The 20,886-nt window shown below is 45.2% G+C and overlaps 1 protein-coding gene across 7 annotated transcripts in view; it reads right to left on the bottom strand.

The window, feature by feature from the left end:
• Nucleotides 1-20,886, bottom strand: part of UNC79 (unc-79 homolog, NALCN channel complex subunit) — a 131,500-nt gene that overhangs the window by 14,497 nt on the left and 96,117 nt on the right. For all 7 annotated transcript variants that reach the window (XM_081857342.1, XM_081857343.1, XM_081857340.1 and 4 more), the window contains 9 exons: nucleotides 19,266-19,406; nucleotides 16,687-16,725; nucleotides 16,092-16,204; nucleotides 15,904-15,989; nucleotides 14,100-14,273; nucleotides 13,359-13,427; nucleotides 12,269-12,379; nucleotides 9,994-10,098; nucleotides 1,718-1,795 (listed from right to left, as the gene is read on the bottom strand). In XM_081857342.1, the coding sequence (XP_081713468.1) occupies nucleotides 1,718-1,795; nucleotides 9,994-10,098; nucleotides 12,269-12,379; nucleotides 13,359-13,427; nucleotides 14,100-14,273; nucleotides 15,904-15,989; nucleotides 16,092-16,204; nucleotides 16,687-16,725; nucleotides 19,266-19,406 (916 nt within the window). The remainder of the gene's footprint in view (nucleotides 1-1,717; nucleotides 1,796-9,993; nucleotides 10,099-12,268; nucleotides 12,380-13,358; nucleotides 13,428-14,099; nucleotides 14,274-15,903; nucleotides 15,990-16,091; nucleotides 16,205-16,686; nucleotides 16,726-19,265; nucleotides 19,407-20,886) is intronic.

Below are 20,886 nucleotides of genomic sequence, written 5' to 3' on the forward strand. Positions count from 1 at the left end.
ACTTGCTGGAATTCGGAGGGCGAGAGAAGAGACGATCTGCTCAAATTCTGCATTTTCGCAGCTGACCCAAGTGCTTCTCATTTCTCTATGCTAATATAAAATCTACGTAGGGCTGAACTACACCACCTTCTGTCTCCTCCACAGTTACGCCTGTCAGTTGGCTTGACAGGACAACAAACAGCAAAAATAAGGTCACAGAGAGCCCTGTCAAAGTCTCCTCCATCTTCCAGTGGGCTTGGAAGAAGGATTCCACATGTTGCTTCTTTCAAACTGAATGACAGAACGATAAAGGGTATTGTGCAGCAGCCCCTTGAATACCAATGACTGAATCTGAAGCATTTTCTCTTTCTTTTTATTCAGTTTCCCCCCATTGCACTAAATATGTTGAGTACAAACAGAATAATCTGCCCTTCCACGTTTCCACCCCTGCCCTCAAGCTACCAGAGTCTCCATTGTATTATCCTAACTCAAAAAACATTATAGTTCAACTGGGGAATGGTGTGTGACTGTTAGTATCGTTTAAGCTTAGAAGGTTTGGAGCAGGGGTAGGCAACCTAAGGCCTGGGGGCCGGATGCGACCCAATCGCCTTCTCAATCCGGCCCGTGGACGGTCCGGGACTCAGTGTGTTTTTACATGAATAGAATGTGTCCTTTTATTTAAAATGCATCTCTGGGTAATTTGTGGGGCCTGCCTGGTGTTTTTACATGAGTAGAATGTGTGTTTTTATTTAAAATGCATCTCTGGGCTATTTGTGGGGCATAGGAATTTGTTCATTATTATTTTTTTTCAAAATATAGTCCGGCCCACCACATGGTCTGAGGGACGGTGGACTGGCCCACAGCTGAAAAAGGTTGATGACCCCTGGTTTGGAGTTTCTTCTCCTGAAAGACAGAAAGCATGCACTATATTGAAACTAAGTCACTAAGTTTCAAAGTGTATGGAATGCCATATGATTCTGCAGTGATTAGCACAAACCTTTGACTCCATTCTGTCCAGCCAGGGGTCATTTACGTATCTATTTACCTAAGAAGAGTCCCATGATATAAATAGCAATAGATTTATGGTGGCACAAACTTCCTACTAGGCAGAGGGCCTTCTTGGTAGTGGCGCCCACCCTGTGGAATGCCCTCCCATCAGATGTCAAAGAGATAAACAACTACCTGACATTTAGAAGACATCTGAAGGCAGCCCTGTTCAAGGAAATTTTTAATGTGTGACATTTTAATGTATTTTTAATCTTTGTTGGAAGCCGCCCAGAGTGGCTGGGGAAACCCAGCCAGATGGGGGGGTACAAATAATAAATTACTATTACTATTACTATTACTATTACTATTACATCAGATGAAGGCCAATGTTACATAAACAATGATGTTATTTTCTGCACAGTTTTTGCCTTTTCCTTGAACTGAAATTAATTAAATAATTGATTATGTTTGTTTCTGCCAAAGCAAAGTAGATAATGTAGTTTTTAGTGGAAGCCAAACTGTGGCAGAAAAGAAACAGTGCTGATTGTGTTCAACATAGCACAGAGTGTAAATCACTGCCTTTTTATATCCCAAGCCCCAGCTGGCATGGCCAGTAGTCAAGGATATGGAGATAAATATATATACTCTTCTGTCTCAAGTCCCTTCCAACTGGAAAATTTGGGCTACAAAGCTAAGGAATAGTAAAGAAATTCATAGCTTATGAAGAGGCGACTTATGTTTTGTTACTTACTCCAGGGATGGAAGCGATCATTTGCTTGTGTAAGATCAATGATTCAGCTAGTTTTGTTCCAGCATCTGCACAAACAAACTAATAAGAAATAACATATTAACCAATTTTGTGGACTGCTGGTGGTAAGGATGCAATAATCTCTAATTTATGAGTTTATTAAACAAAGTTTCTTTTTGCTGATATTTGCGGTAATTTTGCTGGTCATAAAAGGGAGAGCTTATACTGGAAACAAGAACCGTTATCAAGAAGTCAATCCAATTCTTTTTCACTATATACATACATATATATATTTAAAGCACTGTATAAAAATTAAGACGTGTATTCTCATTTCTTCAGCAGCAAGTTTAAAGCAAAAGAGGATTTTCAATCAAAGCTCATTACACAGCCTGCAGTCCTGGTACCATTATGTCAATTATAGTTCCAATTGACTTAATGAAGGCTTTCATTCCAGAGCAAAACATTTCCCCTCCTTGTGAATTTTCTCTTCTTTTTCTTACTGAGTGTGAGCAACTATTCTATACATTAGATGGTTTTTAGAAATAACATGTGATTAAAAAAAAATACAGACCATGTATTAAAAACTGGGGTTGTCAACTTTTGGGGTCCCATGAGTATATTTGCAAACTGGAGAAACTGTAAGCAACATGATTCATATACCATAACCAAGCACACGTTACAACCTATTATATTGCCTACAACAGAATATTCCTTCCAACCTGAGGAAGGCCTCTGTAGGTGGATGGGCACTCATGGGTGCCATGTCGGCAACCTTCTGCTCAACTAATGCATTCCAGGACAGAAAGAGATTCTAAGATGTGAATCTTTCTTACCCCGAACCTACAAAATGCAGTTGAGGGGAGCACCTTGCATTCAAGGTTCAACATGAGGTTATGTGCATGAGCAGGCAAACTAAGGCCTGGGGGCCGGATCCGGCCCAATCGCCTTCTAAATCTGGCCCACGGTCGGTCCGGCAATCAGCGTGTTTTTACATGAGTAGAATGTGTCCTTTTATTTAAAATGCATCTCTGGGTCATTTGTGGGGCATAGGAATTCGTTCATTTTTTCCCCCAAAAAAATTTCAGCCCCCTGCTGAAAAAGTTTGCTGACCCCTGGTTATGTGGCACAAGCAACCATAACAGAAAATGGAAGAGACTTGGATACATCCCTGCGATTGGAAAGTTTGATGCAGTAAATCATGGAATTTCAGAGTGATATATGATGCTGGGGAGTATCACTGTTTTGTGAATCGGGAGGGAAATTAAAATACAGTGGTACCTCGGGTTACATACGCTTCAGGTTACAGACGCTTCAGGTTACAGACTCCGCTAACCCAGAAATATTACCTCAGGTTAAGAACTTTGCTTCAGGATGAGAACAGAAATCGTGCTCCAGCGGTGCGGCGGCAGCAGGAGACCCCATTAGCTAAAGTGGTTCTTCAGGTTAAGAACAGTTTCAGGTTAAGAACGAACCTCCAGAACAAATTAAGTTCTTAACCCGAGGTACCACTGTATTGCAATCAAACAAATGGTCAGCACTTTGCTCCACCTGGTAGGAACCATGATGCATTACAGGGACAGATTAGAACAGCTTTCCCCAACATGGCGCCTTTCCGATGCTTTGGACCACAACTCCAATCATGGCGATGGCAGTTAGGGTTGATGGGAGTTGTAGTCGAAACCATCTGGAGGACACCAGGCTGGGGGAAGACTGGAATAAAAACAAGGCAGTAAACTGAGAAACTGGGGACAAAGAGTTACGGTCCATAATAATAATAATAATAATAATAATAATAATAATAATAATAATTTATTATTTGTACCCCGCCCATCTGGCTGGGTTTCCCCAGCCACTCTGGGCGGCTTCCATAAAAACCAGAAATACACTAAAATATCACAGATTAAAAACTTCCCTGAACAGGGCTGCCTTAAGATGTCTTCTGAATGTCAGGTAGTTATTTATTGCTTTGACATCTGATGGGAGGGCGTTCCACAAGGCGGGTGCCACTACCGAGAAGGCCCTCTGCCTGGTTCCCTGTAGCTTTGCTTCTCGTAATGAGGGAACCGCCAGAAGGCCCTCGGCGCTGGACCTCAGCGTCCGGGCAGAACGATGGGGGTGGAGACGCTCCTTCAGGTATACTGGGCCGAGGCCGTTTAGGGCTTTAAAGGTCAACACCAGCACTTTGAATTGTGCTCGGAAACGTACTGGGAGCCAATGTAGGTCTTTCAAGACTGGTGTTATGTGGTCTCGGCGGCCGCCCCCAGTCACCAGTCTAGCTGCCGCATTCTGGATTAGTTGTAGTTTCCGAGTCACCTTCAAAGGTAGCCCCACGTAGAGCGCATTGCAGTAGTCCAAGCGGGAGATAACTAGAGCATGCACCAGTCTGGCGAGACAGTCCGCGGGCAGGTAGGGTCTCAGCCTGCGTACCAGGTGGAGTTGGTAGACAGCTGCCCTGGATACAGAATTGACCTGCGCCTCCATGGACAGCTGTGAGTCCAAAATGACTCCCAGGCTGCGCACCTGGTCCTTCAGGGGCACAGTTACCCTATTCAGGACCAGGGAGTCCTCCACACCAGCCCGCCCCCTGTCCCCCAAAAACAGTACTTCTGTCTTGTCAGGATTCAACCTCAATCCATTAGCCGCCATCCATCCTCCAACCACCTCCAGGCACTCACACAGGACCTTCACCGCCTTCACTGGTTCTGATTTGAAAGAGAGGTAGAGCTGCATATCATCTGCATATTGATGGACACCCAGTCCAAACCCCCTGATGATCTCTCCCAGCGGCTTCATATAGATGTTAAAAAGCATGGGGGAGAGGACGGAACCCTGAGGCACCCCACAAGTGAGGGCCCAGGGGTCTGAACACTCATCCCCCACCACCACTTTCCGAACACGGCCCAGGAGGAAGGAGCGAAACCACTGTATAACAGTGCCCCCAGCTCCCAGCCCCTCTAGACGGTCCAGAAGGATGTTATGGTCTATTGTATCAAAGGCCGCTGAGAGATCCAGCAGAACTAGGAAACAACTCTCACCTTTGTCCCTAGCTCGCCGGAGATCATCAACCAGCGCGACCAAGGCAGTTTCAGTCCCATGATGAGGCCTGAATCCCGATTGGAAGGGATCCAAATGGTCCGCATCCTCCAGGCGTGCCTGGAGTTGTTCAGCAACCACGCGCTCAATCACCTTGCCCAAGTATATTCAGCATCTTTACTATACAGGGGTCCCTTCCAACTCTACAATTCTATGATTCTGTGATTCCTTTTGTTGGCCCTGAATCTCCCAACGTTCGTAGCAAGTCTCATTTAGGTGGACAGATCTGCACGATTGCTTGTTCTCATGACGTGATAATTGGCTTAGTGTTATGTGCAAACCAGGCAAATGTGAGTCAGGGAGGAGTCTTTGGCTATACAAACTACAGTGGTACCTCGGGTTAAGAATTTAATTTGTTCTGGAGGTCCGTTCTTAACCTGAAACTGTTCTTAACCTGAAGCACCATTTTAGCTAATGGGGCCTTCTGCTGCCGCCACGCCGCCGGAGCACAATTTCTGTTCTCATCTTGAAGCAAAGTTCTTAACCCGAGGCACTATTTCTGGGTTAGCAGAGTCTGTAACCTGAAGCGTATGTAATCTGAAGCGTATGTAAACCGAGGTACCACTGTATGTATGTGCACATATGGTAAAACAGAGGTGCACAAATGCTCCCTTTTTTTTTTTTTTTTTTTTTGCAACCGGCTAATCTGGCAAGTAATTAAGCTGAATGTGTTTTGAGATCATTTAAATGTGAACAGGTGGCAGCAGCCATGCATCTGCAAAGAGCAATGGCCTCCTGTTCATCTTTACTGTTTCCGAGGCTCTCGTTTTGGACATTATCTGCATCCCTCCAGGAAGTGGGGGGTGTTTCAACCTGACATCGCAAGCGGAAGGCTGGGCTAACTAGACAAAGGCCCCACCACTTATTTCCAAAGCATCTCAGTATTGCCCATATCAACTCCTTGCAAGATGCCAAGACGTCACCGGCAACAGATTTAATGCCAGTATTGAAAAGCCACAAAACAACAGAACAGAAACAGGATAAATGTCTGCTGTGCCTCTCCCTAGAAATCTGCTGTCTGTGATAAAGTGTCAGCAAAGGCTTCAGGGGTAGTTGGTTGGGCAGAGATCCGGAAAGACAAGTAGTCTAGGTTTGGGGATGGAGAGATTGACCTCAGCAACAGGCCTATGCAAAGGCCTAGATTTAGAAAATGAGAAAGCTGCCTTAAATTGAATCAGACCATTGGTCCATCTAGCTCAGCTTTGTCCACACTGATTGGCAGCTGCTCTCTGGGGTTTTAGGCAGGGTCCTGACCCAGCCCTACCTGGAGATGACAGGAATTGAGTCTGGGCCCTTCCGCACGGCCCACCACTGAGCTATGGCCACATGACATTCTGCCCTATGCTTGCTCCTTGTTGCTGTCAGGAGAAATCAGCATGGAGACAATATTAAGGCCTTGGTAGAAAGAAAAGCCCTGTAGCATTCAAGAGGCATGAGATCTCTCCCTCCCACCTTGAAGGAATTACAATCTGATGTCCCTGGGTTGGGGGCATGATTCAGTGGCAGTTTGCATGCAGAATGTGCTGGATTCAATCCCTGTCATCTCTAAGTAAAAGGATCTCAGGTAGCGGAAGCCCAGACCTTGGACCAGCCTTCCACACCCCCAATGGGCTCCAGATGTTCTGGACAATAAGTCCCATTATCCCTGACCATTGGTCATGCTGGCTGGGGCTGATGAGAGCTCTGGTCTGGAGGGCAGCAGTTTGGGGACAGATGTGTTGTGCCTAGCTATGGGCAAAGAGAAGAGCCTTGTTCCATCTGCTGTGGTCACTGTTAGTATTTGCAATGTATTTGTTAGAAAATGCATTTTACAAAGAATAAATTTTACTGCGGAAAAGAAAACACATGTAATGTAACAGCTGCAAAGCAGGTGGTTCCCATTAAGGTGACAGAAACACTGAACTATGGTGTTGTTAACTCCCTTTAAAAGTGAGTGTGTTTGTGCCTTAGACAGGGTGGGAGTTAAGGTTTGGCTGGTTGTACCATCGTTTTTTCACTGACTGAGTATTGCTGACTGAGAATACGGGAGTGCGAAGACTTCAAGCAGATGCTGTCCGGAGGGGTTTGTGAGGACAGACAAGCTATGGACCAATGGCTTAGGCACTGCTACAAAGGAGTTTTGAAAGCAAAAGGACTAAACCCTCTCTTGGGCTCAAGGGAGAGAAAGGTATTGCATTGGACTTAATACATATGAATAATACGAATTGCTCTGTTGCTGCCATCCTGAGAAGTCTAGATTCATCTTCAATTCGTATGTGTGGAGTCCACTCCATCACTGAGGTCTGAGGGTGAAACCGCTGCATCGCTCTGAATAACTAAAAAAAATAGCTAACAGTCATTACCCCCCACAATCCCATACAGCTGCTGATTCCAGGAACAGTTCTGCTCCAAGGAATCCCCCCCCATACCCATGTTAAGAGCATGAGGACAGGTTTCGAATCCCAGGACCCTATGGGCTTTACTCCTAGACACACCCTAAGCCTTTGGCAGCTTCACTCTTGCTTCCAAGGGAGGCCAGCTAGTGGGACCACCACACCTTTCCTGCCCCACAACTGCTCTCCTCACAGGGAAGCGGTGCTCATATGAACGCGTCATGCAGATTATACACCTGCCCAAACGTTTCCATCCTCCAGCGTAAAGAAAGCTTTCCTCTTGTTTTGTGTCACTACCAATTCTGACAGCGATGAGTAACGTGGAAATAATTGGGGTATCAAATGTAAATGTCAGGAATATATCTTTTGTTATTCAGCCCACCTTGCTTCTTATTTAACGTTCTTAGCCCCCGTACTGCTATCTTTGTCAAATCAAGCAGCAGCCTGAGTCCCTACATGTCTCACGCAGCTATACACAGGAGTATTAAGTGATTGCTCAAGTGGTATTTCAGTGTCCCACCTTGTTCTACCGCCTTCCCATTGTGGTAGGTCACTTCCTGTTCTTTATACAGCAGGGGTGTAGAACTGGATCCATCTGGCAACCCAGTAGGGTCAGAGGATGGAGGCAGACCCACAAACTCATCAGCAGAAGATGGAGACTTCATTGTCTCCCAAGGATCCTCCTTCTAGGGACATCTTTAGCAGGGTGTTGAGGAAGCCTTCCTCAGACCTCCTATTCTTAGGGGGTGTGGAAGACCCTTGATTACATAATTAAGCCTTCCACAATCTTGCACTCTCCGGACTGTTTGGACCGCAGCTCCCACCAACCCCTGTGAAGTTGACCAATGGCCAGGGAGGATGGTATTTATAGGTCAAAACATCTGGAGAGCACCAGGTTGGGAGAGGTTGATGCTAGGGCTTGGGCCAAAAAATGCACTCCCAAGTTCCATAGAGCCATTCAGCTCCCACCAAAGTGGGCATGGGGTTCAGAGGCTTTTGCAGGGATGCTGCTGAATTCTAGAATATATTTTTTTGTGGGATGCGAGGGGCAGGAGAGACTTACCCTTGACACAAGGCAGCCAAGGGGAAACGAAAACCCTCCTTCCCTGCCTCACAGAAAAAGCTTCAAGAATGTAAGGAGAGGTCTGCTAGATCAGGCCAATGGCCTCTCTAATCTAGCATCCTGTCCTCACAAGAGCCAACCAGATGGCCGTGGGAAACCCACAAGCAGGACCTGAGCACAGGAGCACTCTCCCTTCAGTGTAGTGTAGTGGTTAAGAGCGGTAGTCTCGTAATCTGGGGAACCGGGTTCGTGTCCCCGCTCCTCCACATGCAGCTGCTGGGCGACCTTGGGCCAGTCACACTTCTCTGCAGTCTCTCAGCCCCACCCACCTCACAGGGTGTCTGTTGTGGGGGAGGAAGGGTAAGGAGATTGTGCGCCGCTTTGAGACTCCTTAGGGTAGTGATAAAGCGGAATATCAAATCCAAACTCTTCAAACTCTTCTTCCTGTGGTTGCCAGCGACTGGTATTCAAGAAGCATGATGGCCTCAGACTGTTTCCCAATGCTTCAAACAATGACGGAGCTGCCATGAGCAACTCGTCCCAACCTTCAGTCCTAAAAAATGCCCCACTGGCAATCGCAGTATGCCATGACAAACAGGGGGCCATTCATTCCCAGACCCTTTGTGCATATGTGTGTATGTGTTTCTTGTAGGGTGCGGAGATTTGTCTGGGGGGGGGCAAGTACTCTGTCATTCTGTGTAATGTTGCCTGTCTCTCACAGAGTCCAAGAAGCAGAAAGGACTGCCCTCTCCTCTTTTTAAATACATAAATAAAGGTTCCAGGTTGATCTGCGTTTAATTAATCAGGAAGGGCCTGATCCAACGTACTTGCAAACATCAACTCCCCCCCCCGAACCCATTACCTGGTGTGTCACCCCCGCCCCACAACAACCAACCACACATACACACACACAGAGAGAGAGCTTCTCCTCTTAACACTGATATTATAATAGTTGTTTTTAGGGAAATTCTAAGCCCTCTGTAATTTAGAACGTCAATGTTACTTTCCAACTCTCCTGGCAACTGCTAATTTTCTCTGACTAATGTGCCCGTTGCTTACGAGAAGCTGCGGCTCGTAGAAACATATGCCCGAGCGCAGCGCCAGGCACTTCGGAGGGGGGAAAGAAAAGAGGCTGTCAATCATGTGGAACTGTGCGTGACCCGGGGAGCAAGTCTGCAGAGCTGTGCATTGCGCCGTGGGCCACCCAGGTCACTTCCATTTCAGCTCCTTGTCATTTCGATGCGATTAAGTGCCAGCAACTGCCAGCCCAGTCATTCTGCAGTGGAGGATGGCTACTGTCAGGCTGCTGTATTTTTTAAAAAAGAAGTTGTGTGTCTCTCTAGTGAGCAACATCTGCTGTGTGCTTTCCTTCCAATCTGGTAGCGCAGGAATCCTTCAGGACCAATACAGAGGAAGGGTGATTTAATTGGGAGGGAGCTCTCTCAGTGGCCTAGCTCACACCGAACACTAAACCATGGTTTGGTTAACAGGAGTTAACCATGTGTTGCCCCATGACAATGATCAAAGAAACCATAGCTTGTTTTTGTAAAGTTTTGGGGTTTTTCCAGCTGCTCTAGCTTCATGACTTTGAGTTCTGTATTCTTTTCAATGTCTGCTTAAAACATTTCTGTTTAGGCAAACATTTCCAGATATGCAGACATTACACGTGTGTTAACCCTTTTTAGCTACTGGCTGTCCAGTGCTTGGAAACCCCACGCAAAACATTCACTGTTAAACCATTTGTTCCGTACCTGGACCAAAAGCAGAAGGTTCGTATCTGGCAAGGGAGATTTTAACTTCAGAGCTTGCAGCAACTCTAATATGACACTGCGGGATAAGTAGAACTTATCCCTTTCCTAAAAGAAAAGTGAACAAATCGGGGTTAAATTAATGCTTCCAACATTCTTCAACACCAAATCGTTGACTGCTATTTGTTTAGATGATTTATATGCCTCCCTTTGTGCAAGTACAGAGTGGTTTAGAAGAAAGCCAAATACATTAAAAGAATAACATAAAATCCATAAAATAACACCATCCTCAAAATCGCACAGCAACCTATAACTAACCACTAAATCACTTTATATACAAATCACATACAGAGGCTTAGATCATGAATTGCTCTTCCATTAATGAAGATTCTGTTCCAGAAGGCTCATGCTCACAGAATCAAAGAATTGGAGAGTTGGAAGGGACCCTGAGAGTCACCTAGTCCATCCCTCTGCAATACAGGAATCTCAACTAAAGCATCCATGACAGCTTAAGCCATCCAACCTCTGCTTGAACCTCTGGATCTCTTCAGAAGTGTACATATCCTTTACATATAATGTTACTCCTCCTCGCTTCCTGTTTGGTCTATGCCCTTTGAAAAGGTTACACCCCTCAATTTCTACATTCCAGCCATAAATCTCATCCCACCAGGTTTCAGTAAAGCCTGTTGGGTCATATCTGCCATTCTGTATCAACAGCTCAAACTCATTTTTCTTGTTTCTCATTCTCTGTGCATTAGTATAGACACAACCGAAACCATGTGCCATTCCCTCCAGCTACTTCCTTCTTGTAGTTTTCTGCCCTGTAGCAGGTTTCTGTAGCACTGCCTCAGTTCCCTGTGCATCAATGAAGCTATTATCCCTAGTACCAGGTGTTCTCCTGCCATCTGTAATATTGCTTCCACAAAGAAAATCCCTCCATTTTGTCCATACTCTGCAGTCCCCACTGAAACAGATTTTCAGAAGGAACAGAGGAATGTAGGGGCAACTTCTAAAACTCCCCTAGCACCACCCCTTTCAATCAGCAGCCTCATCCTGCAAAGGGAGTTCCAGGCTGCATCCACACCATATATTTAAAGAACATGACATTCCTCAAAGAATCCCAGGAACTGTAGCTTACCCTCACAGAGCTACAGTTCTCAGCACTGTTAACGAACTACAGCTCCCAGGATTCTTTGGAGGAAGTAATGTGCTTTAAATGTACTATGCATACACAAGCCCTTTCATAGGAATTTAGGGTCCAGTCCATAGAATTTGAGCAAGAAAATACTGTTGAAAGAAGAAGAAAACCAGTGAGGTGTGTGCTTGCGCATAGAGCACACACATAGGTGTTCCCACAGGGGCTCAGTGCCCTACAACGGCCTGCGTGTGTTTATGCATCTGTCTAAGCTCCACAGCTCCTACCCCTGTGATGCAAAGGATTTCTCTTCCAGGAGGGAAGGGCATGTTGCATCTGAGAGGATTATGTCAATGACATCTGCTGTTCCATTGAGCATTTTGTCCTGGCGCATAGACAAATGGAAAGATGGGGGGAGGGCAACTTTCGAACCCCCACTCCCAAGCTAATTTGCTCCCCTGTGAGATGAACTCCAGATGTCCCTACAGTTTATTCATCTGGATTTTTGTCAGATGGGGAGGAAATGTCTCTTATTTTTGAGAGACAGGATGGCCTAATGCATGTTCAGTAGAATTACTGATAATGCAAACACCACAGCAGCGAGGTAGAGAGTAGTGGACATAATGAAAAATATACCTCTCAAACCATGGCAGGCATGGAACATGTAAACACCTCCCCCCCCCCCGGCTCACACACACATTCATGTGGATGGAGGATAGATAGGGATGTGTAGGCTTGTGTAGAAAGAAGGCTGCATCAATTGCTCTGCGTACTTTTGGCTCTAGCATGTGACTTCTGAAGGGCTGCCCAGAAGAGAATGAGGGCCTTGGGCTGAAAAAGTTTCCCACACTGATGTATTAGCGTGCAAGTACCCCAGTAGATTCCAGAATTTCTATTAATGAGCTATCCCCAGATCCATCAAGGAAAAGGTAAAGTATAATATTTGCACAACCTCTCAAGCAGGTTTTTGCCAGAGTTTCAGCTCCTTTCTGTAATGTTCAACTTTACCTCTAATTTTAAATAGAAGATGGAACAGAGGTTGCTTTGACGTCAATTTCGCTTGAGAACAAAAATAAGGGGTAGGTGGGTTCCCCATTTGCCCATCTCTCTAGTGGATTAAAAGGAAACAAGCCAGTTAATTACCTTTGTGAAAGCTCTGTGACACAAACCGCACAGCTCTACCAAATACGCTAGGGTGAAGACGGCGTTCTGAATGACGAAACTCAGCAATTTGGAAAATGGCTCCAGCAGACTCTGCAATGAAAGGAAGATGGAGGGCATGTCGGGAAATATATGCTTCTTTCAGCAAAACGAAGGGTGTGTGGGTTGTGAAATCGTTCATTATAACAAAGCTTACCCTTTCTCTTTTTTAAAAAACTTGAAGGATATGAAGTTGCAGCTGCCCAAACTGATTCGTTCCAATGACTGTAGTCACACTTTGGGATTCCCAGCCAGCACCTTGAGAGAACTCCTGGAAAGAGTTCTGCTTGCAAGATTCACACTGGCTGCCAATCTGCAACCTGACCAAGTTCAAAGTGTTGGCGTTAACATACAAGTCCCTACGCAACTCAAGACCAGGTTGCTTGAGAGACCCTTATACACCCAGCAGATTGCAGGAGAGTTTCTGCAGGAGGGGTGCCTGGTTGACCTCACTTCTGGAAAACCAGTCCACCTGGTTGATGATCTTTTGCTGTCCAACACACCGGACAACAGCTTTCACGTGCAGCTAAAAGTCACAAGCCGACAGCTGCAGACAAAAAGTTGGCCATCACATTGCCTCAAACGCAACATTTTTCAATGACGTTGGCTCACACCGTCAGCCATGTGCCATTTAGGCATGTGCTTGCCTCCCTTAATTAAACCAGACATGAAAGTCCCAAGAAATGCAGCCTCTGCTATTCAATATTTTTCATTAACCAAATCCTGTACTTGCTCTCATCTCGGTTTGGTTTGTCCCAAACTGCAAAGCTCTAGGTAAATCTACTGGTGCCAGTTTAAAAAAAGAAGAGAAAGAAATCCAACTCCTTAAGAAGACATAAACTCCCACCCACATAGGGAATGTAATCCCTCCCACACATTAATGCAACCTAGATTCAGAGAACTCCTATCCTGCTTGACACGGCACAATTGCACTTGGCTATAATACTCTTCCCGCTAAGAGATAAGGAAGAAACCTGAAATGATGAGGAAGAGGGGAGGTTTTATATAAATATATAAAATCGTGAGCACTTACTCTGGCAGCACTGCTGGTGGGTATCTTCAGCAAGCAGATCATTATTCTTAGACTAGAATCTAAAGAACACTGGGGAGAAAATGGGGGAGGACACAGAAGAAAGAGTTAGTGCCTTTCTTTCAAATGTAATTTAGCCCTGCCAGGGATAAGGGATGCGAAAGAAAAGGCAGCCGTACAGAAGTGCAGAAGCACACAATGTGAGACTGTCTGAGAGGCAGTTGTCTGAGTTAAGAGTGGGCTTTTGGGCTGGAGGTACCACTCTGTAGCGCTTCCATTCCTGCATGGATAGCCAGCTCTAGCAGGTGGTGCATGGCAGTGCCTGATACTTACTAGATCGGGGTTTCCCAAACTTGGGTTTCCAGCTGTTTTGGGACTCCAATTACCATCATCCCTGACCACTGTTCCTGCTAGCTAGGGATGATGGGAGTGGTAATCAAAAAACAGCTGGAAATCCAAGTTTGGGAAACACTTTACTAGATGATGGGTAGGGTGAGCAGAACGTCTGGCTAACACAGATTTGCCAGTGTGGAAGTCCTCCTTGACCAAACCCTGTATGAATTGAGAGAGAGAGAGAAATCTCCATTCAGATTGGATAAGTGCTTGCCAAGTCAGACCACTGGCCCATCTAGCTTCACATTATTTACAGTGACTGGCAACATCTGTCTGAGGTTTTAGGTGGACGATTTTCTCAGCAGCACCTGGGGATGCCAAGGACCGAATCTGGGATTGCAAGCACTGTACCTTAAGTGGCAAAACGCAGGGCAGTTTCGTAAAGAACGTCTGGAACTGGTTGCTGATCGTGGTCCAGAGGTTGCTGGGGGAATCCATCGGCAAAGCTTCCATGAACGTAGCAATGTTCTCCAAGCAGCGTAGCATTCCGCCCCCTGCTGGTAAATTCTTCTTGGTGTTTAAGCCCTAAGAAAATAAGTACACGGACAATTCAAACCCTGCTCGCAAAAAAACTAAGACAGTGAGGAGCATTTTTGAAAAGTGCAAACAATAGGGACTGATTTCCTATTCCCTCCAACAAATAAATTACAAACTATCTTGTTTTTTTCATTCCACCAATGGTATCTCAACCTTTCCTAACCTACAGCACTTCAACTTGCATCTATTCCAACCAGTACACCTGTGCCAGCTATAGCTGGTGAGAGTTGGTGTTCAAAACATCTGGAGGGCATTGGGTTGGGAAAGGCTGGTGTATGTTATACATCACAGGAATGAGGAGAAGCAAATATGTAGATGGTGCCTAACCTACCTCACAGGGTTGTTGTAAAGGTGAAAGAGGGAGGGAAAGGTGGGGTATAAATGTAATGATAAGAAATGAAATTGATCTGGAGATACGTGTGTGTGTGTGTGTGTGTGTGTGTGTGTGTGGTAAGCATGAGTTAGAAGAACGGCTATAATGAAAGGTCTTTCTAATCCAGCATCCTAGTTTCAACAGCAACCAGCAAGATCCCTCTGGAAATGCCACAACCAAGGAATAAAGACATCCCTCCCCTGACTTTTGACACCCAGCGACAGGTATTCAGTGCCACGCTGCATTTGGACACAGATATTATCTTTTACCTATAGTAGCAATGGGACAACACGTAATCATGTCTACCTGTTTGATCAAGGGAAATCCATTTGTGCAAGGAGACTTTGGGTTTCTCTCCTCCCATTTCCAGCCTCTGTGTACCCCCGTCCCACAAATCTGCTGCTGAGGGTCCCCAACCAAGTGTTGGGGATGCAGCAGAGAGGAAAGGAAGAAAAAGGAAGCTGTTGGGCAAAGGAACGGTGTCCCTCGGGAAGCTGTGGATTCTCCTTCCGTGGAGGTTTTTAAGCAGAGGTTGGATGGCCATTTGCCATGGATGCTTCAGCTGAGATTCCTGCATTGCAGGAGACTGGACTAGATGACTCTTGGGGTCCCTTCCAACTCTACAATTCTCTGATTCTATGAAAAGCCCCGTTGTGTAAATGAATTATTTTATTTATTACCTGTTCTTCACCCTAAGGCCCCAGGGTGGGTTGCAACAACTTAAAACACAACTTTAAAACAGTTTAAAACAAATTACAATCACAAGAATAGGGTGAGAACAAAAAAAAAAAATACACCTCAAGTGTCTAAGGCCAGCTAGTAGCCGAAGGCTACTAGTCTTGATGGCTATGTTCTGCTTGAACTGTCAGAAGCATCATGTCTCTGAACACTAGTTACTGGCAATCATAGGTGGGCAGAGAGCTGTTGCGCTCATGTCTAGCTTCTTGGCTTCCCACAGGTATCTGATCAGCCACTGTCAGAATAGGATGCTGGACTAGATGGGCCATTGGCCTGATCCAGCAGGACTCTTCTTTAGTTCTCAGTGCTGTGAGAGAAGACACACATTGAAAAATAAACACGGTGTTTGCCCTGCACAAAATGGAAGTGTCTGAGCAGTTTCAGCTCTGCCCCAGTAAAAGCAAAACTCGAGAGTAGAAAAGTTTAGGGTGTGAGATGAGAAGATGTAAAATACATCTAGTGGAAAGAAAACAGTGATTGTGAAAGATACACAGATGGTAGACTAACCTCCAGGAGCTGGCTCAAAGCAGCTATGGAACTCAGTTCACTGAAATCCATGAGAGATGAAGCCAAGGTCCGTAGAAAACTTCCATCTGCAAATGACAACGTTTGGGGTTGTTGTTGTTTTCTAAAGAAGTTTCAGCATGGAGGTTGTGGAGAGGAAGGGAAACAAATCTCAGACATTTGCACATTACCTTTGATGTTGCTCTGAAACAGCTGGGGAAGTATGCCATTGGGAGCCAGTTGATGGAAAATACAGCGGAGAAATTGCTTGGCCACACCTGCAGCATTCCCTGGGATCATCATGCTGAGGAACAAAATGAAGGAATAAAGAGGGAGGGAGATGCCATGATTCTTCAAGCATATCGCACCATGGAAAAACCAAACACCATCCACTTTGATATGTTCAGTAGGAATTTCATTTCAAATACATTGTGGCGAGAAAAGAGAAACAGTCAACTGGGGGGGGGGGCTGAATGAACACTCATTCACTGCACGTGATTCGAATGTCTTCGCTCAAATTAGTGCTTTTTCCACAGCTTGCATATCTTCCTGTTACATAAAAAAGGAAGGCTGTCGTCACACAGCAGTTCATGTGGCTGCCAACGGATGGTGCTGCAAACTACAGCATGATGACAAGCAAGGGAGAGGAAACCAAATATGTTTGCTGTGGGTTTTTTGTTCTCCCCCCCCCCCTTAATTCAAAATTACCTCCACCAAACAGGGGATATTTATACACTTGTTTGTGGTCTGTATAGAGGGGGAAAACTTGTTTTGATTGTACTGTACCTTTCTGCTTGATTAGAAAAATTGGTGCTTGAAGCCAACCTGGCAGAGAAGGAGGCAAACAAAAACAATTTATTTTTATTAAAGTAAAATTGTCGAAATGACTGGTGCAATCAAATCAAATCCCAGATAAAATGACTTCACAATCATGAAGACTATCTTTGGTCAATATCTGGATGGCAAAATCTGACATACTTTTGCTAAACCATTATCATAGAATCGTAGAGTTGGAAGGGACCACAAGGATCATCTAGTCCAACCCCCTGCAATGCAGGAATCTTCCACTCTATGTGGGGCTCGAACCCATGACCCTGAGATTAAGAGTCTCATGCTCTCCCAACTGAGCTATGCAGAACAGCTTGGCCACTGTTGCAAAATTGTCAGAACTTCTATTCCCTTTCCCTTCTCGTGACAAAGAGGAAGTGATGAAAGCATGTGCACTTAGCATACAAATGGGCCCAGGTCCAATCCCTTCCAACTTCACAGGCAAGTGAAAGTATAAATTATTGAGAAAGCGAAAGGTGAGGATATGACATGGGGGCAGGACATTTTCAGCTGGGAGCCCACTGTCCTCTGCAAGAAGCAGTTTTCCCCAGATACCAGTAGCTCTCACTGTGAGGTTGAGCATCAAAACTTCATCAGTTATCTGATGTTTACAGCAGTTCCCGGGCAGAATCCCTCAGCAGCAATCTCTAACCAATTTTCAGGTTCCTCCATGCCACTTATCATGAGGGTCAGAAGTGTGGCCCCCCAGGGACAGGGAACCTGTGGGGCTCCAAATGTTGCTGGACTACGTCAACCCTGATTATTGGCCATGCTGCCTGGGGATTTTGGAGTCCAACATCTAGAGGACATGAACTTCTCCATCCTGGATATTAGCAACAATCTTTAACTACCTTTCAAATTCCTCCATGCCACTTCTTATATCGCATGGTGTCCAGATGTTGTGGGACTCCATCTCCCACCAGCCCCAGGCAGCGTGGATGACAGTCAGGGGTTATGGGAGTTGTAGTCCAGCAACACTTGAGTTCCCCATCCCTAATGTAAGCGTTCCCATACATTTAGGACTACCAAGTGACGGCGACAATAGTCAGCTCCCTCATGGTTACAAACTATTTCTGCACAGAAGGGAGGGAAGCAAGAGGCATAGCTCAGTGACAGAGCATCTGCTTTGTATGCAGAAGTTCCCAGATTCAATCCCTGACATTTCTAGATAGGGCTGGGGGAGAGTCCTGCCTGAAACCCTGGGGAGCTTCTATTTAAAAAGCTAATGCTATTCTAGGCTGCATCAACAGATGTATAGTGTCTAGATCAAGGGAAGTAAAATAGTAAAATAGAGAAGTAAAATAGAGAAGTAAAATAATACTGCTCTATTCTGCCTTGGTCAGACCAGAATACTGTGTCTAATTCTGGGCACCACAGTTTAAGAAGGATGTTGACAAGCTGGAAAGTGTGCAGAGGAGGGTGACCAAGATGATCAAGGATCTAGAAACCAAGCCTTATGAGGAATGGTTGAAGGAGCTGGGTATGTTTAGCCGGGAGAAGAGGAAATGGAGAGGAGAGATGATTGTTGTTGTTGTTTAGTCGTTTAGTCGTGTCCAACTCTTCATGACCCCATGGACCAGAGCACGCAAGGCCCTCCTGTCTTCCACAGTTTGGTTAAACTCATGCTGGTAGCTTTGAGAACACTGTCCAACCATCTTGTCCTCTGTCATCCCCTTCTTGTGCCCTCAATCTTTCCCAGGGAGTCTTCTCTTCTCATGAGGGAGGCTGTTTTCCAGGGAGTCTTCTCTTCTCATGAGGTGGCTGAAGTATTGGAGCCTCAGCTTCAGGATATGTCCTTCCAGTGAGCACTCAGGGCTGATTTCCTTAAGAATGGAGAGGTTTGATCTTCTTGCAGTCCATGGGACTCTCAAGAGTCTCCTCCAGCACCATAATTCAAAAGCATCAATTCTTTGGCGATCAGCTTTCTTTATGGTCCAGCTCTCACTTCCATACATCACTACTGGGAAAACCATAGCTTTAACTATATGAACCTTTGTCAGCAAGGTGATGTCTCTGCTTTTTAAGATGCTGTCTAGGTTTGTCATTGCTTTTCTCCCAAGAAGCAGGCATCTTTTAATTTCGTGACTTCTGTCACCATCTGCAGTGATCATGGAGCCCAAGAAAGTAGCCACCTTTAAACATTTCAAGGGCTGTCACACGGAAGATGGAGCCAGCTTGTTTTCTCCTGCTCTGGAGCATAGGACTCCAAACCAATGGCTTCAAGTTACAAGAAAAAAGATTCTGACTAAACATCAGGAAGAACTTTCTAAGAGCTGCTTGACAGTGGAATGGTCTCCCTTGGGAGGTTGTGGACTCTGCTTCCTTGGAGGTTTTTAAGCAGAGGTTGGATGGCCATCTGTCATGGATATCTTTAGCTGAGATTCCTACATTGCAGGGGATTGGACTAGATGACCCTTGGGATCCCTTCCATCTCTACCTTTCTATGATTCTATGTCAATGAAGGTGATACTAAGCAAGGTGTACCATTAGTCTGAGTCAGTATAAAGCAGAAAGGCAAGGCAAGGCAAGTTTCTTACCTTCCTACAGACTGCATGATATCCAGCAACAAAGGAGCAGCCAGATCTGGGCTGAGGTGAATAAACGTGGAGAGAACCACAATGGCCAGACCTAATGTTTCTTCATCATACTCTTCCAAGATGGCTCCACAATCATGGCACCTGTAAGAAAATTATGAAGAAGAAGTCTGGACATTAAAAGAGGACATTACATTCCTACAGTGATTAAAGCCATGACTGATGGATCTGTGGGTTGGCTTGCAGGAAAGGAAGGAAGACATTTATTCAGCATTATCTGCTTTGGGCACTGACTGGCAGGCTGCTCCTGCAATGCCAAGAGACATCTTTGAAAACTTTGCCAAGGCTGTGTGTGTGTGTTGTGTGTGTGTGTGTGTAATGTGTGATCTTAAGGGACATGTCAGATGCAGGAGAGATGAGGCAGAATATCACAGGGCACAGAAAGAGACAAACAACATTGGGAAACCAGTACATCTCGGCCCAATGGGCATGCTTGGGTAATTTGATCAACCACTCACTAATGTCTCCAACAGATTGTGATATTTGAACTTAATGGGATTGTACAGGCAATTTTCCTCTTCCCTCTCAGCGGCAGCAGGAGAAAATGCCAGCAAGGTCATGAAAGTCAATCTCATTTAGCCCAGTTTACTACCTGCTGCCAAAGCTTTCTGGAAGGAGGCAGACCAACCGGCTGATACAAAATTAACCTCACGAGAGATTTGGTCATTTGCAAAAATAACATGAAAATCTTAATTCTACTTCCTTTTATTCCCTTTGTAATGCTACAGTCAGGGTTTTTCCAGCCACTGGTACTTGATTAATGCATTCAGAGGAGTAATGCAGAATGGTCAGAGCACAAGGTGAGACACCATTCCCAACACATTTTTGTCTGAGTACTTTGCCTCTGGGCACCTGAAGGTAGCCACATGTCCTATTTTACACATGACAGTCCTCTATTTGAAGGTGTACTTTGTTTTGAGGGTTCTTCAATCCCAGCCCAGTTTAAAGATAAAGAAGGAGGAAGAACAGCTGTATTGAAGATGCCCATCAAGGCTTACCACTGGGATAGCACACTGAACAGGTCCGTCTTTCTCACTATTGCGAGATGTACTACAGTTCTATTTACACTACAGTAATTATGTCTAAATGTGCATGCATTTAAGCATTGTGAATTTTATGCCAACCTGTTCCCCAGTCCTCTTTTTTGGCCGTGTGCAATTCATCATCCTAGCATCTGCCCAGTTGCCACTGCTTCCATGACAGGGCCTTTTCAGTGGCAGCTCTCCATTGTGGAATGCTTTCCCTGGTCAGGTGCATCTGTCCCCCTCATTATTGACTTATTATTATTATTATTAAATAAATCTGTATGCTGCTCTTCATCCGTAGAGCTCAGGGGGGTTCACAACATAAAAAATACAGCATAAAAACAAACATAAAAGCATACTTACAGTATGAATTTCAAAACATTCCTGTTTACCCAGGCATTTTATATTGTCAACTACCCTGTGATCCTCAGATGAAGGGTGGAAAATAATAATAATAATAATAATAATAATAATAATAATAATAATAATATGGCTGAAAGGCACTGTTCCTGGCAACTCTGAGATCTCTGGCTGAAACA

This window comes from Podarcis erhardii, assembly GCF_964252035.2.
Source record: "Podarcis erhardii genome assembly, chromosome: 1".
NCBI lineage: Eukaryota > Metazoa > Chordata > Lepidosauria > Squamata > Lacertidae > Podarcis > Podarcis erhardii.